The 12,137-nt window shown below is 42.0% G+C and overlaps 1 protein-coding gene across 2 annotated transcripts in view; it reads left to right on the top strand.

Moving 5' to 3' along the window:
* Positions 1–12,137, top strand: part of SPATS2 (spermatogenesis associated serine rich 2) — a 146,658-nt gene that overhangs the window by 129,927 nt on the left and 4,594 nt on the right. For both annotated transcript variants that reach the window (XM_059403035.1, XM_059403036.1), the window contains 2 exons: positions 5,272–5,330; positions 9,671–9,780. In XM_059403035.1, coding sequence (XP_059259018.1) covers positions 5,272–5,330; positions 9,671–9,780 — 169 coding nt within the window. The remainder of the gene's footprint in view (positions 1–5,271; positions 5,331–9,670; positions 9,781–12,137) is intronic.

The following is a 12,137-nucleotide window of genomic DNA, read 5'->3' on the forward strand; positions in this document are numbered from 1 at the left end:
ATGATATTTAACATTTTTTTGGTACCAAGGAATATCAAAGGCAGTAGCTAGAATCAGTAATCTACATGTTAGATATATTAACCAAAGAGCTTGCTTCAGATGATGGGCATACAATATATGTGAGAGGTATGAATGGCAATACTACAGGAAAAACTATTCTGAGCAACTAAAGAAATTACATAAAAGCCTTAGAATCTTTAGAATAAATTGAGCAAATGGGAAGATAGTGAAAGTCTTGCTAAGGAGGGAAGGAGATACAGAACTTCAGACATTCACCAGTCTTTTCCCTTAGTGACAGTGACAAGTCATCTAAAACCATTTTTCGTGATTGAAGAAGACATGGAAGCTCTCTACACTGTTAGGAGGCTCAGGCTTAATAAGACCTACTGTCTTTCTAAACAAAGTTCCAGCTGTATTCAGCTGAGTTTTGTTAGCAGTTTCAGAATCGAGTGTATCTGATGCTTATTTTGGGGTGTTAACATTCAAGAGAACCTTGAGAGAACAGTTGCAAACTCAGTGCCCTCCTGTATTGGCAGGAGCAAGGTAACAAAGTCTGGCCTTCTGGATGAGCCTTTCAGCAGTCTCTGAGAGGATTCATCGCTTGCTGTAAGGCCTCTAAACTGTTCCCTCAAGGGACGCCTGGGTGGCTCAGTTGGTTAAGCAGCTGCCTTCGGCTCAGGTCATGATCCCGGCGTCCTGGGATCGAGTCCCACATCTGGCTCCTTGCTCCGCAGGGAGCCTGCTTCTCCCTCTGACTCTGCCTTCCACTCTGTCTGCCTGTACTCGCTCTCTCTCTCTCTTACAAATAAATAAATAAAATCTTTAAAAAAAAAAAAAAATAAACAAAAAAAAAATAAATAAACTGTTCCCTCAAACCACAGGGACTTTTGAATCTCTTGGCCACAGAGCTATCCAGGGACTACCGTTTAGCTTAAGAACAGATGAAAAGCTTGAGGTTAAGTTTTCACATTGTTAGGAAGCTGTATAGTTAATTGTAAAAAAAAAAAAAAAAAGCCTCTGCCATTTATCTTATCTTTATGCTTAACATACTTTCCACTTTTGGGCTCTTCCCACCTTCTCTGTTTGGTGATACACATATTTCTCCAACTTTTTTTTTTTTTTTTAAAGATTTTATTTGGGGCACCTGGGTGCCTCAGTGGGTTAAACCTCTCCCTTTGGCTCAGGTTATGATCCCAGGGTCCTGGGATCGAGTCCCGCATTGGGCTCTCTCTGTTCAGCAGGGAGCCTGCTTCCTCCTCTCTCTCTGCCTGCATCTCTGCCTACTTGTGATCTTTCTCTGTCAAATAAATAAATAAAAAATCTTAAAAAAAAAAAAAAGATTTTATTTATTTATTTGAAAGAGAGTGCAAGTGAGAAAGCACAAGCAGGGGGAGCCACAGAGGCAGAGAGAGAAGCAGGCTTCCCATAGAGCAGGTTGTCTACAGGGGCTCAATCCCAGGACCCTGGGATCATGACCTAAGTCGAAGACAGCTGCCTACCTTAACTGAGCCACCCAGGCACCCCCTCCCCAACTTTTTATTATGAAAACTTTCAAAGATACAAAAAAGATAAAAGGATAGTACTGCGTGTGTGTGTGTGTGTGTGTGTGTGTGTGTGTGTGTGTGTGTGTGTGTTGTGTTTTGGTGGAAACTCCTGGAAGTTGCAGGCATCATGACATGTCACCTCTAAATGCTTTAGCATAGGTGACCTAAACACGTGGTCATTCTACAGTACAGTTCTGCAGTACATCATGTGGATGTCCTTTTAACAAGAAAGGTGTTATTATGTTGTCTTTGTATCCGTCTCAGTCTGTCTGTGGTGATGCTATCAGCTGGGAGCGCCTGGGGGAGGTGCACTCACCTGGGTCCCACATTACTTGTGATGAGCCTGTATTTGAGCTCATACTGTGACTGGATCAGCCCTGGTGGTTATGATTGCAAGACACACCTCAGCAACAGCCATCAGAGAACTTTGAAAAAACCCAAGGTTTATCACTTACATGCCCTAGAGGGTACACAACACGCCCCAGGCCACAACAAGGGGTGCTTCAACAGGGCACAGATTGGGGTTAACAGTAGGCTGCCTAAGGTTTTGTGGGTTCACTCTTGGTGAACTGAAAAACGTAAGAGCAAGAATTAAAGGGTGGGAAGAGAAAAGTAGGGTCCCTCGGGGCTTTCTAAAAGAGAGACTTCCTGTATGGGGCAGCCTGGATGTTGTATGTAGCTGGCAGTCTTGTTTATTTGAGATGTCTTTGCAATGGAGTCTCAAAAGCTTAAGTTCAGGCACTTACGTTACAATCAGAAAAGCTAACTGTCGGGCATTTATATTTTCACATTTGTTCATTTTTATATCTTAAAGACTAGTGGAAAATGTAAGGAAACTTGGAATTTGTATCAGGCTTTTTTCTGAGACAGGGTCCCAGCAGCTTCAATGAATGAATAGATTCCTCTGTCTGATTCTCGGCTGCCATCGCAGGACCTCTCAGTACATGTGATCAGTAGATGGCGAGACACTACAAACGACAAACAAGGAATAGCAGCGCCCACTGCTTTTCAGTGAGGGGGGCTTCTGGCATGAAAAAGTTAAACTTTTTTTTTAATGATGAGTTTGGATGGCTGTCCATGCAACTGCCTCTGAATTTCTTACAATCATCAGTGAGTCAGTTGGAAAACAGAGTTTATTTAAATGGATACTCGTCATTCCTGCAAGGGAAAAAAAGAAAGCCCACACAATGTACTTCCTAGCTCCTACTACCACAGAAATTCTGACTGTTACGGTGCAGAACTTTTTTCCTGCTAAACGCATCACATGATATTCTGCTTTTTCATAATAACGATTGTAAGCTGCAAAAAGCTTACTTGTTTGCTGAAGTCTTTTAATAAATATTTTACAAGCTTTGCCAGAGACAGATTTGTCATCTGGTGGACACAGTGTCTGCATCTTAAGGTGATTCAGCAACAGAAAAGAGGTGGTATCAAAACTGAGGCCTGGCAGCTCCTGTCCGTGGTGCTTTTGTTTTGCTTTTAGGTATTCCCAATGCTGCTAGGGCTCTTGGAGCAAGACACTGCCAAGGTGTGGGAAATGCTTTCTTAGCAGAGTACTGCTGCCCTACAATGGTTGCATCTACTCTCCAATATGCCAACCAAATTTATTTCATTACAAGTCTGTTTATTAACATCATATGTAATGGTGATCAGACCTACATTCTCTGGCACTTCACTATAAAGGATTTTGCTCCTTGAGGGATGGCGGCACCTTGTCCTTTTTTGGATTCCTCACACTGTAGTCTCTGTATTAACTACTTTGTGCTAATGTCACTACATACTGAACTAAATTGAATCAGTATTCATATATATGTATATGTTTATATGTGTATGTGTTTATGTATGTATGTGATTAATTTCACAATCAGAAGAGTACGACTTTTATTAACCCTATAGATACAGTCCTATTCAAAAGGGGAAATAAGGGGCTCCTGGGTGGTTCAGTGGGTTAAAGCCTCTGCATTTCGTTCAGGTCACATCCCAAGCCCCGAACATCGGGGCGCTCTGCTCAGCAAGGAGCCTGCCTCCTCCTCTCTCTCTCTCTGCCTGCCTCTCTGCCTACTTGTGATCTCTGTCAAATAAATAAATAAATAAATATTTTTAAAAAGCCACCAAAAGGGGAAATCAGTATGAATAGCAAATTTAAAGAGAGTTGGAAAATTTCATGTCTACATAGATATTAAAATTTTAGATTTTATTTTCACCACTGATAAACCAATATGGTAAGAGAAATTACTTGGTATCAGGAGGTTGAAGACTAGGGCAGACTTGTTGCCTCTCTGTACGTTGAAGGTGGTTGGCTCTTTTATAAGGACACAGGAAGCTTTATGTGTCTGCAGACCATTTATATTTGCAATGGAGAAGATACAAATTACCCATTTAATTCTTTTTCTGTAAAAAGCCTACCAGAAACCTTTAATTTCCTCTCTTCTGGATTACTCTTAAATGTTTACCTGATGCCAGCAAAATATATATATGATCTTTTTTTTTTTTAAGATTTTATTTATTTTTTTGACAGAGATCACAGGTAGGCAGAGAGGCAGGCAGAGAGAGAGGAGGAAGCAGGCTCCCAGTGGAGCAGAGAGCCTGATGCGGGGCTCGATCCCAGGACCCTGAGATCATGACCCGAGCCGAAGTCAGAGGCTTAACCCACTGAGCCAGCCAGGCGCCCCTATATATGATCTTTTAATTACTTTGTCTTCTGACGACTAAAGCGCCAGAAACAAAACAACTGAGCAGAGGGAAAAAATAGAGCAAGAAAGAGGCAAACCAAAAGACAGACTGTTAACTGTTAGAGGACAAACTGATGGTTACCAGAGGGGAGGTGGGGGGGGGGAGCTCAGTGGGTGATGGGGATGAAGGAGAGTACTTGTGGTGAGTGCATGCCAATGTATGGAAGTGTGAATCACTATATTGTACACCTGCAATTAATATTACACCGTATGGGGGCGCCTGGGTGGCTCAGCGGGTTAAAGCCTCTGCCTTTGGCTCAGGTCATGATCTCAGGGTCCTGGGATCGAGCCCCACATTGGGCTCTCTGCTCAACAGGGAGCCTGCTTCCCCCTCCCCGTCTGCCTGCCTCTCTGTCTATCTCTCTGCCTGCCTGTGAACTCTCTCTGTCAAATAAATAAATAAAATTTTTAAAAAATTGAGTTTAAAAAAAATATTGCACTATATGTTAACTCACTGGAATTTAAATAAAAACTTTAAAAAAAAAAAAAAGACGAAAGTGCCAGTGACTTGATGGTGGTAAAATGTTGGAATATGCAGATCCTTATTGTGAATAAATTTACTATGCCCTCTAAGGGGTATTTCCTTGTAAAATGTATTAGAAGCAAAACTGTCCAATTTTACATACCAAAATAAGAAAGATTTGAGCATGAATGTGGAAATACGGAACTTCCTTCCATAAGGACTTCTGCCTAGCACAAATTTAGTGGGAATTGTTCTGTAGCTTGCTACTGCCACCTACTGGTTCTCCATTCTTGGCCTTTACCTCCTGGTTTACTGTAATCCATAGAAATAAAAGGAAATTAGGTCTGTTTATTGGAATCCTTAAAATATTCTTTGCTGAGGGTGAGACAGAATTTTTATGCGGTCCACACAGGGTTTACTTTGTCGTATGCTTTTAGTGAACAAAGTCTTAGGTCTCACTCCACTGTTAACAGTGTGCTGCTTCTGTTTGAGTTTCTGACCAACATTTTTTCCCTTTGTCATCTTTTCCTAGTTTAATGGATCGAGAAGTGGCATTGCTTGCTGAAATGGACAAAGTGAAAGCCGAAGCAAGTAAGACTGATCTGTAGTTTAAGCTGTTACCAGTTAGTAGGCATCTGCCTTTCAACTCTCTTAATAAAAGCTCGATCTAATTGCCACTAGAAGAGTTTATGTATGTATTTAAACTATCTCGAGCACTTGTACTGCCCTGTCATGTCAATCCTTTCAGGTGAAACAACTTTACAAGAAACTGTTTTTTAATATTTTTGAATGTCAGCATTTTAATGTAAAGCGCAGTGTTTGGGGGACTGCTTCATAGTTTCTGCCACCACAGCCTCAGTTTGGAAAATAAAAGTATCCTCGCAGGTGCCTGGGCTTTGTTTTATTTTGTTTTTAGCTTCCAGTGATTATGGGGGTTTTTTCTACTTGGCAAAAAATGTTTGGCATCATCAGAGGTGACTTCACTAGGTTCCCTACATGTTGGTGTGGTTGCTGATCTCTGAAATTTGTTTTCTCAGTTTTCGAACAGTCTTCACTCAGCGTCTGTGGTCACTAGGTCAGGGAATTCAATGGAAGGAGGTTGTAGGATACCATGACTAGGGTTCCTTGAAAGCCTACTAAAAGATTCTGGAAGAGTGGAGTCTAACTTGGGTAATTTGTGGGGGGGTTGTAGCAAAGAACCAGGTGATCTGGGTTTTTTTGTCATTTCTGAAAGGTTAGGTAAAAGATACACAGCTGTATGGAAAGAAAGGAATGTCAATTTCAGCTTCTACAATGGCATTGATTCCAGGCTTTTCAGCAGCCGGTTTTATCTTCATGTGTTGAATGCTAGATTTGTAATTAGCAGGGTTGTTTCTTTTAACCTGCTCTCAAACTGGTAAGAATGGAAATAGGTTGAGATGATGACTCACAATTAAACCATTTGTGTTTATGATCATGGGCCAGGGGAGGCATGGAGCTGAGTTCCATTTTGACCTGAAATGTTGAACAGGTACTCTCCACTGTTTTTCAAGGTGAGATTTCATTTAAATTGAATGGTATATCCTGAAATGTCTAAATGTCACCATTTTGGTCCATTCATGTACCTAGGTGTTCTATTTTGAAGATGAAGTTTCAGATAAAATAAAACTAGAAAAAGGACATAGTCCTTACTTTTGAGAAGGTGCTTTTTTTAAAAATAGAACTTTTATAGAAAATTCCAAACATATTTCAAATAGGCTAATTAACTGCCATCATCCAGTTTCAAGTAATTATCATCAATTCTCTCTCTCTCTCTCTCTCTTTTTTTTTTAAAGATTTTATTTATTTATTTATTTATTTGAAGAGACACAGCAAGAAAGGGAACACAAGCAGGGGGAGCAGCAGAGGAAGAGGGAGAAGCAGGCTCCCTACTAAGAGGGGAGCCCAATGCGGGGCTTGATTCCAGGACCCCAGGATCATGACCCGAGCCAAAGGCAGCCACCCAACCCATTGAGCCACACAGGTGCCCCTGTTATCATCAATTCTTGACCAATCTTATCAAATTAAGAGCTACAGAGTTGGGGCGCCTGGGTGGCTCAGTGGGTTGAGCCGCTGCCTTCGGCTCGGGTCATGATCTCAGGGTCCTGGGATCGAGTCCCGCATCGGGCTCTCTGCTCAGCAGGGAGCCTGCTTCCCTCTCTCTCTCTCTCTGCCTGCCTCTCCATCTACTTGTGATTTCTCTCTGTCAAATAAATAAATAAAATCTTAAAAAAAAAAAAAAAAAGGGCTACAGAGTTTTACTTAATTTCATTGGTTGTACATTTATATCTCCTTTCTCTCATGCTGAAAACCCTGGTTCTCAGTGTCACTAAATGTAATTATTTACTGATACTATCAAGGAGGTGCTTCATTTTCTTTTTTACACATAATAGTTTTATTAATTTGCATGTTCACAGTACTTCACAGTTTAGAGATTTTCTCTCATTCATCTATGATCTTCACATTAACCTTATGAGGTAATTAGGTTTTCCTATTTTTGTTTTCATTTAGTAAATAAAGAAACTAGTCCTTTGGAAAAACTGACTGGTCCTGAGTTATGTAGCTGGGTCCTCTGATATATGTGGAGATCTTGACTTGACACATTTCCTTCATGTTGAGATCTGTGCTTTTGTCTTCGAATCCTAGAGTGCCGGGACCTGAGAAGCAAGTGAATCTGGCAGAGAGGTTTTATCTTGGAAGCCAGATCAAGTAGATCATTTGTAACTGTTGGGCCTTGGTGTCAAGAAACTCTTATAGGCACATTCCTCACTTCCTGGGAAAGTATGTTCTTGGTTCACCTGCCGTGGATAGGGGCGCCCCGTGGGTGGCATACAGCGGCAGTTAGGCTCAGTAAAATTGCTCAAGACATTCAGCTCTCTGGGGTGCCTGGCGGGGAGCCTGCTTCCCTCTCTCTCTGCCTGCCTCTCTGTCTACTGTGATCTCTCTCTGTCAAATAAATAAATAAAATCTTTAAAAAAAAAAAAAAAGACATTTAGCTCTCTGGAATACCTTGTGTAGCTCTTGGAAAATTCTGTTTACTTTCTAACACAAATCTGACTAATTTCTAAGTAGGTTGCAGGATTCTATGTTTAACAGTTAGGAACTGAGTTTGACAGCACGCAACAGAGTGGCCTAAATAAATGTGAGTTTATTTTTCTTTCATGAAATGAAAGGTCCGGAGGTAAGGGATCAGGGTTGGCAGGACATTTTCAAAATGACACAAGGGACCCAGGCTTCTTTGTCTTTGTACCCAACCATCTTTCGAGATACCTCCTAAGGCTCTAGCTGAGGAGAGGCCAAATGTTACCTGCTGGCTAAGACTCCTTCAAAGAGCTGTCCTATAAACCCCTCCTGTGACTTCCGCTTAGAGCTCAGTGACCAAACCGTGTGATAGCATAACCAAGTCATGGGATAACATGACTATCTTACCTGTAGCAAAGCCAAGAAAGGTAGATTTTTACTTAAGCAGATAGGTACCCCAAACACCGGACTTCCTGTAGGAAGAAGAGGAGAGTGCAGTGGCTAACAGTCTTTGCTACAGTCCACCCCTCAGCAGCCTGACATCCTTCTTTTTAAAAAATTGGAACACCCTCCCTTCATCCTCAATGGCAACACATCCAAAGATTCATCTAGTTCATATATTCAGTTGAAAGTCCAGAACTGCTGGACTTTCAGCTGGTCTGGATATGGCATGCTGTGGTCTGGGGTCCCATAAGTTAGAAGTTAAATGCCCCCTCCTCCAATGTTCTACAGATAGAGAAAAAAGAGGATAATTATAGTAGAACATTCCCACCTGATAAAGCAGTGATCTAATCTTACCAGGCAGGAATAGTAGAGCGCCTGCCCTTCTAACAGGGAAAGTTCCTTGGTTCATATGGCAGCACCTAGTTCTGCTTCCTTGGAGGATTTCTTTGGCTCACGTCCTCTGTAGCCCCTGGTTCTCTATTCTGAGAGATTTTCACCCATATTGTCTCTCATCTTCCATGGCCATATCTGAGTTCTATATCTGGGATCATGCCGAAGAATATACTTCTTAAAAGGCTGTAGACAATCCAAATATCCACCATCAGGGGACTTGGTGAATAATGATAGTGTAGGGGCGCCTGAGTGGCTCAGTGGGTTAAAGCCTCTGCCTTCGGCTCAGGTAGTGATCCCAGGGTCCCACATTGGGATCCCAGAGAGCCCACATTGGGCTCTCTGCTCAGCAGGGAGCCTGCTTCCTCCTCTTTTTGCCTACTTGTGATCTCTGTCAAATATATAAATAAAATCTTTAAAAAACAATAATGATAGGGTAGCCACAGAGGAGACTGCAGTGTGGCTGGTAACCAGGGATGGAGATCCAGTGTATTAATAGCTAATGAACTTTGCGATACGTTAGGTAAAAATAGCTAAGGTAGAGGAGAGGGTCATGTGTATGTGTACTCCCATTCGTGAAGAGGGGAGAAAGGGAGAGAGATTTGCTGTGTGTGCACAGAATACCTTTGGGAAGATGCCAAGAGATTGTTAACACTGCTTTCTATTGGGGAGGGAACTACAAAGTCAGAAATAGGAAGGACCTTTTTACTTTTCATCTTGCACCCATTTATTCTAGTGAAATTTTTTACTCTGGGTACATATTTCTGTTTTAATTCATACGTTTCTTGATAAAAAGAATATTTTTTCAACTGGGAAGAAGAGAAAGAGAAATGATAAATGATTTATGAGTCTTTATGATTCATAAAAAGTGTTTACCATTTAACTGCCTTCAGAGTCTCTCAAGAAGGTGGGAACTGGACCTTTGGTATTTTCATTTTCTGGATGGGTGGGCAGCTAAGCCTTTGGCTGTCCAAATACATACTGCAAGGCCCATATTTCCAATTCTTCTTTATCCTATTTAGCAGAACATAAGAGTCCTACTCTCTTCTTCTCCACAGTGGAAATTTTGCTCAGCCGACAAAAGAAAGCCGAACTTCTAAAGAAGATGACTGATGTGGCTGTTCGAATGTCAGAGGAGCAATTGGTTGAGCTCAGAGCTGATATCAAGGTAAAACTTCCTTCTCTTTTCTGCCTTTCTTCTTACCCTCAGGGACTGAAGCAGCAGATCTCCATAATTCATGGCCATATCTAATCTATTGAACTCAAGATCTTCCCTTCTCAAACCTGGCCCTCTTCCATGTTCCCTTTCTCTGCAAGCGGTTCTGTCATCTATCTAGATGTCCAAGCTGAAAACCTTAGGATATTTCTCCTTTCCCACATTAAATCTATCAACAGACACTGTCCGTTTGACCTCCTACTAAATCTCAGCTCTGACCTTTTCTCCTCATCTCCACCACCACCTTCATGGTCAAGCCACTGTTATCTCTCATTTGGACTTCTGTCATGGCCTCTTAACTGATTCACCCTTCACTTTGCCACTGCCCCCCACCTTTCCCAGCCCTCCTGCACCTTAGTAACCTGCTTCAAACCTTCCATTGCTTTTAGGATAGAGACTGTAATCCTTAACATGGCCATTGGGCTCTGCAGGGTCTGGCTCTGCACCATCTCATTTCACACCATACCCCGCCTTGTTCTCTATACTCTGGCCATCTTAGCTTCTCCTTCCCACAAACATACTCTGTTTCCTCCTGCTAGAGGACTACTGCATGTGCTTTTTGACCTGTACAAGACACACACCCTACCCACTCCCAGCACACAGATAACTCATGACCCACCCATGCTTCCTGACTTCCCTGTCATATCCCCTCTTTTGTGTCATCCTAGCGTAGTTACCATTTAGTGTTCATTTGACTGATCTGTCTCCGCAGCCAAATGGCAAACTTTACAATGGCAGGAACTGGCGCGTCTCTAGTGCCTAGCATAGTGCGTTGGCACATAGTAGGTATTCAATAAATATTTAAATGGTTGGTTAATTCTGATTTTATAAGAGCAAAGTGAGCAGTTTGAGATGTTGCTTTTATTGTAATCTGTTTAGAACAATGACCTAGGTTCAGCAATCATACATTTTAAATTCTTATACAAAGAACTGTGTTTCTGAGACAAAGGGTAGAAACCTGCAAGAGGTTGAGGTGTTCGTGGGGAGTCGTAGACACTGGCATTCTAAATGATTGCTCATAACCTGTGAGCTGTGGGAACAAGGGGAATTGGCTATCCCTCCTCCTGAGCCCTTCACCTCTGCTCGGAACCCATGAGATTTCCTGCCATCTTTACAAGGAGGACTTGCTGCAGAGGCTGTTTCACTTCTTTGTAAAGTAATAACAGGTGGAAGATCCTCTAAGTCCTTCCAGGTGTCCTTGTCACCACCCTGACCCAGTCTTTCACTCCTTCCCCCTTAGACTCTATTGGGGTAAAATAACAAAACGATGCCCAGATGAAATTACCGTTTCTGATTAACTAGAACTATATTACTAAAAATTATAAAAAGTCATCTTCACATTGATGCCAGTCAGTCTCATTCAACTATCTGAGAGAAGCTGGAAACCCCTTTGGAATTAGATGAGAGTTCTGGCTCTCACAGGCTTCATCTGTTCTCCTTCCCACGTGGTTAAAAAGCTGCTAGAAATATTTCTGCAGGCTGACTAAGGATCTGTTTCACTCCACGTTTTCAGTGTACCGAAGTGGGTGCTGTGCAATTTAAATGTCTTATTTCCAGATCATTTTATTTCCGTCATTCCTGTTATGTCTCTGGCTCAACAAACCCTAGAATTTGTTTCAGAAATTACTCTCCGACTGATATTACATGTCTGAAGGCTTTATGTCAGAGGTTCATGGTTTTTTTCTAAGCCACAGTGTCCTCTGAAGCCTGAGGACTTCAAGGCTCAGAGGGAATTTTGATGTCTTCTTTCCCATCTATTGCTTCTAGATCCATCGCAAGGATTCTGATGCATTTGGTTGGAGCCCTTGACTATCCAAAATTGAATTAGACCACCTGATAGAGGGCTGCTCTGAGGAGTTCAGTTCTTGTAAATTATATCTAGGCCCTTAACTTGTCTTTTTGGCTTTCTTTTCATCTGGGGGAGCGGGGAAGATCCCAGGCTACTTTGGAGATTATTTACTGAAGGGTAACCCTGGAAGCACTTTACTCCTGACATGTTTCTAGTCGCACAGTCTCTGGTTAGTTTTGATCCAAGGGCTTGGTTACTTCTCAGCTTCAGCTGCTTTAAAGGATTAAATTACTTGCAGCACAAACCCTTCTCATTTGCAGGGTTGTCTTTTTTTTTTTTTTTTTTTTAAGATTTTATTTATTTATTTGACAGAGAGAGAGATCACAAGTAGGCAGAGAGGCAGGCAGAGAGAGAGAGGAGGAAGCAGGCTTCCTGCTGAGCAGAGAGCCCGATGCGGGACTCGATCCCAGGACCCTGGATCATGACCTGAGCCGAAGGCAGCGGCTTAACCCACTGAGCC

This window comes from Mustela nigripes, chromosome 6, assembly GCF_022355385.1.
Source record: "Mustela nigripes isolate SB6536 chromosome 6, MUSNIG.SB6536, whole genome shotgun sequence".
NCBI lineage: Eukaryota > Metazoa > Chordata > Mammalia > Carnivora > Mustelidae > Mustela > Mustela nigripes.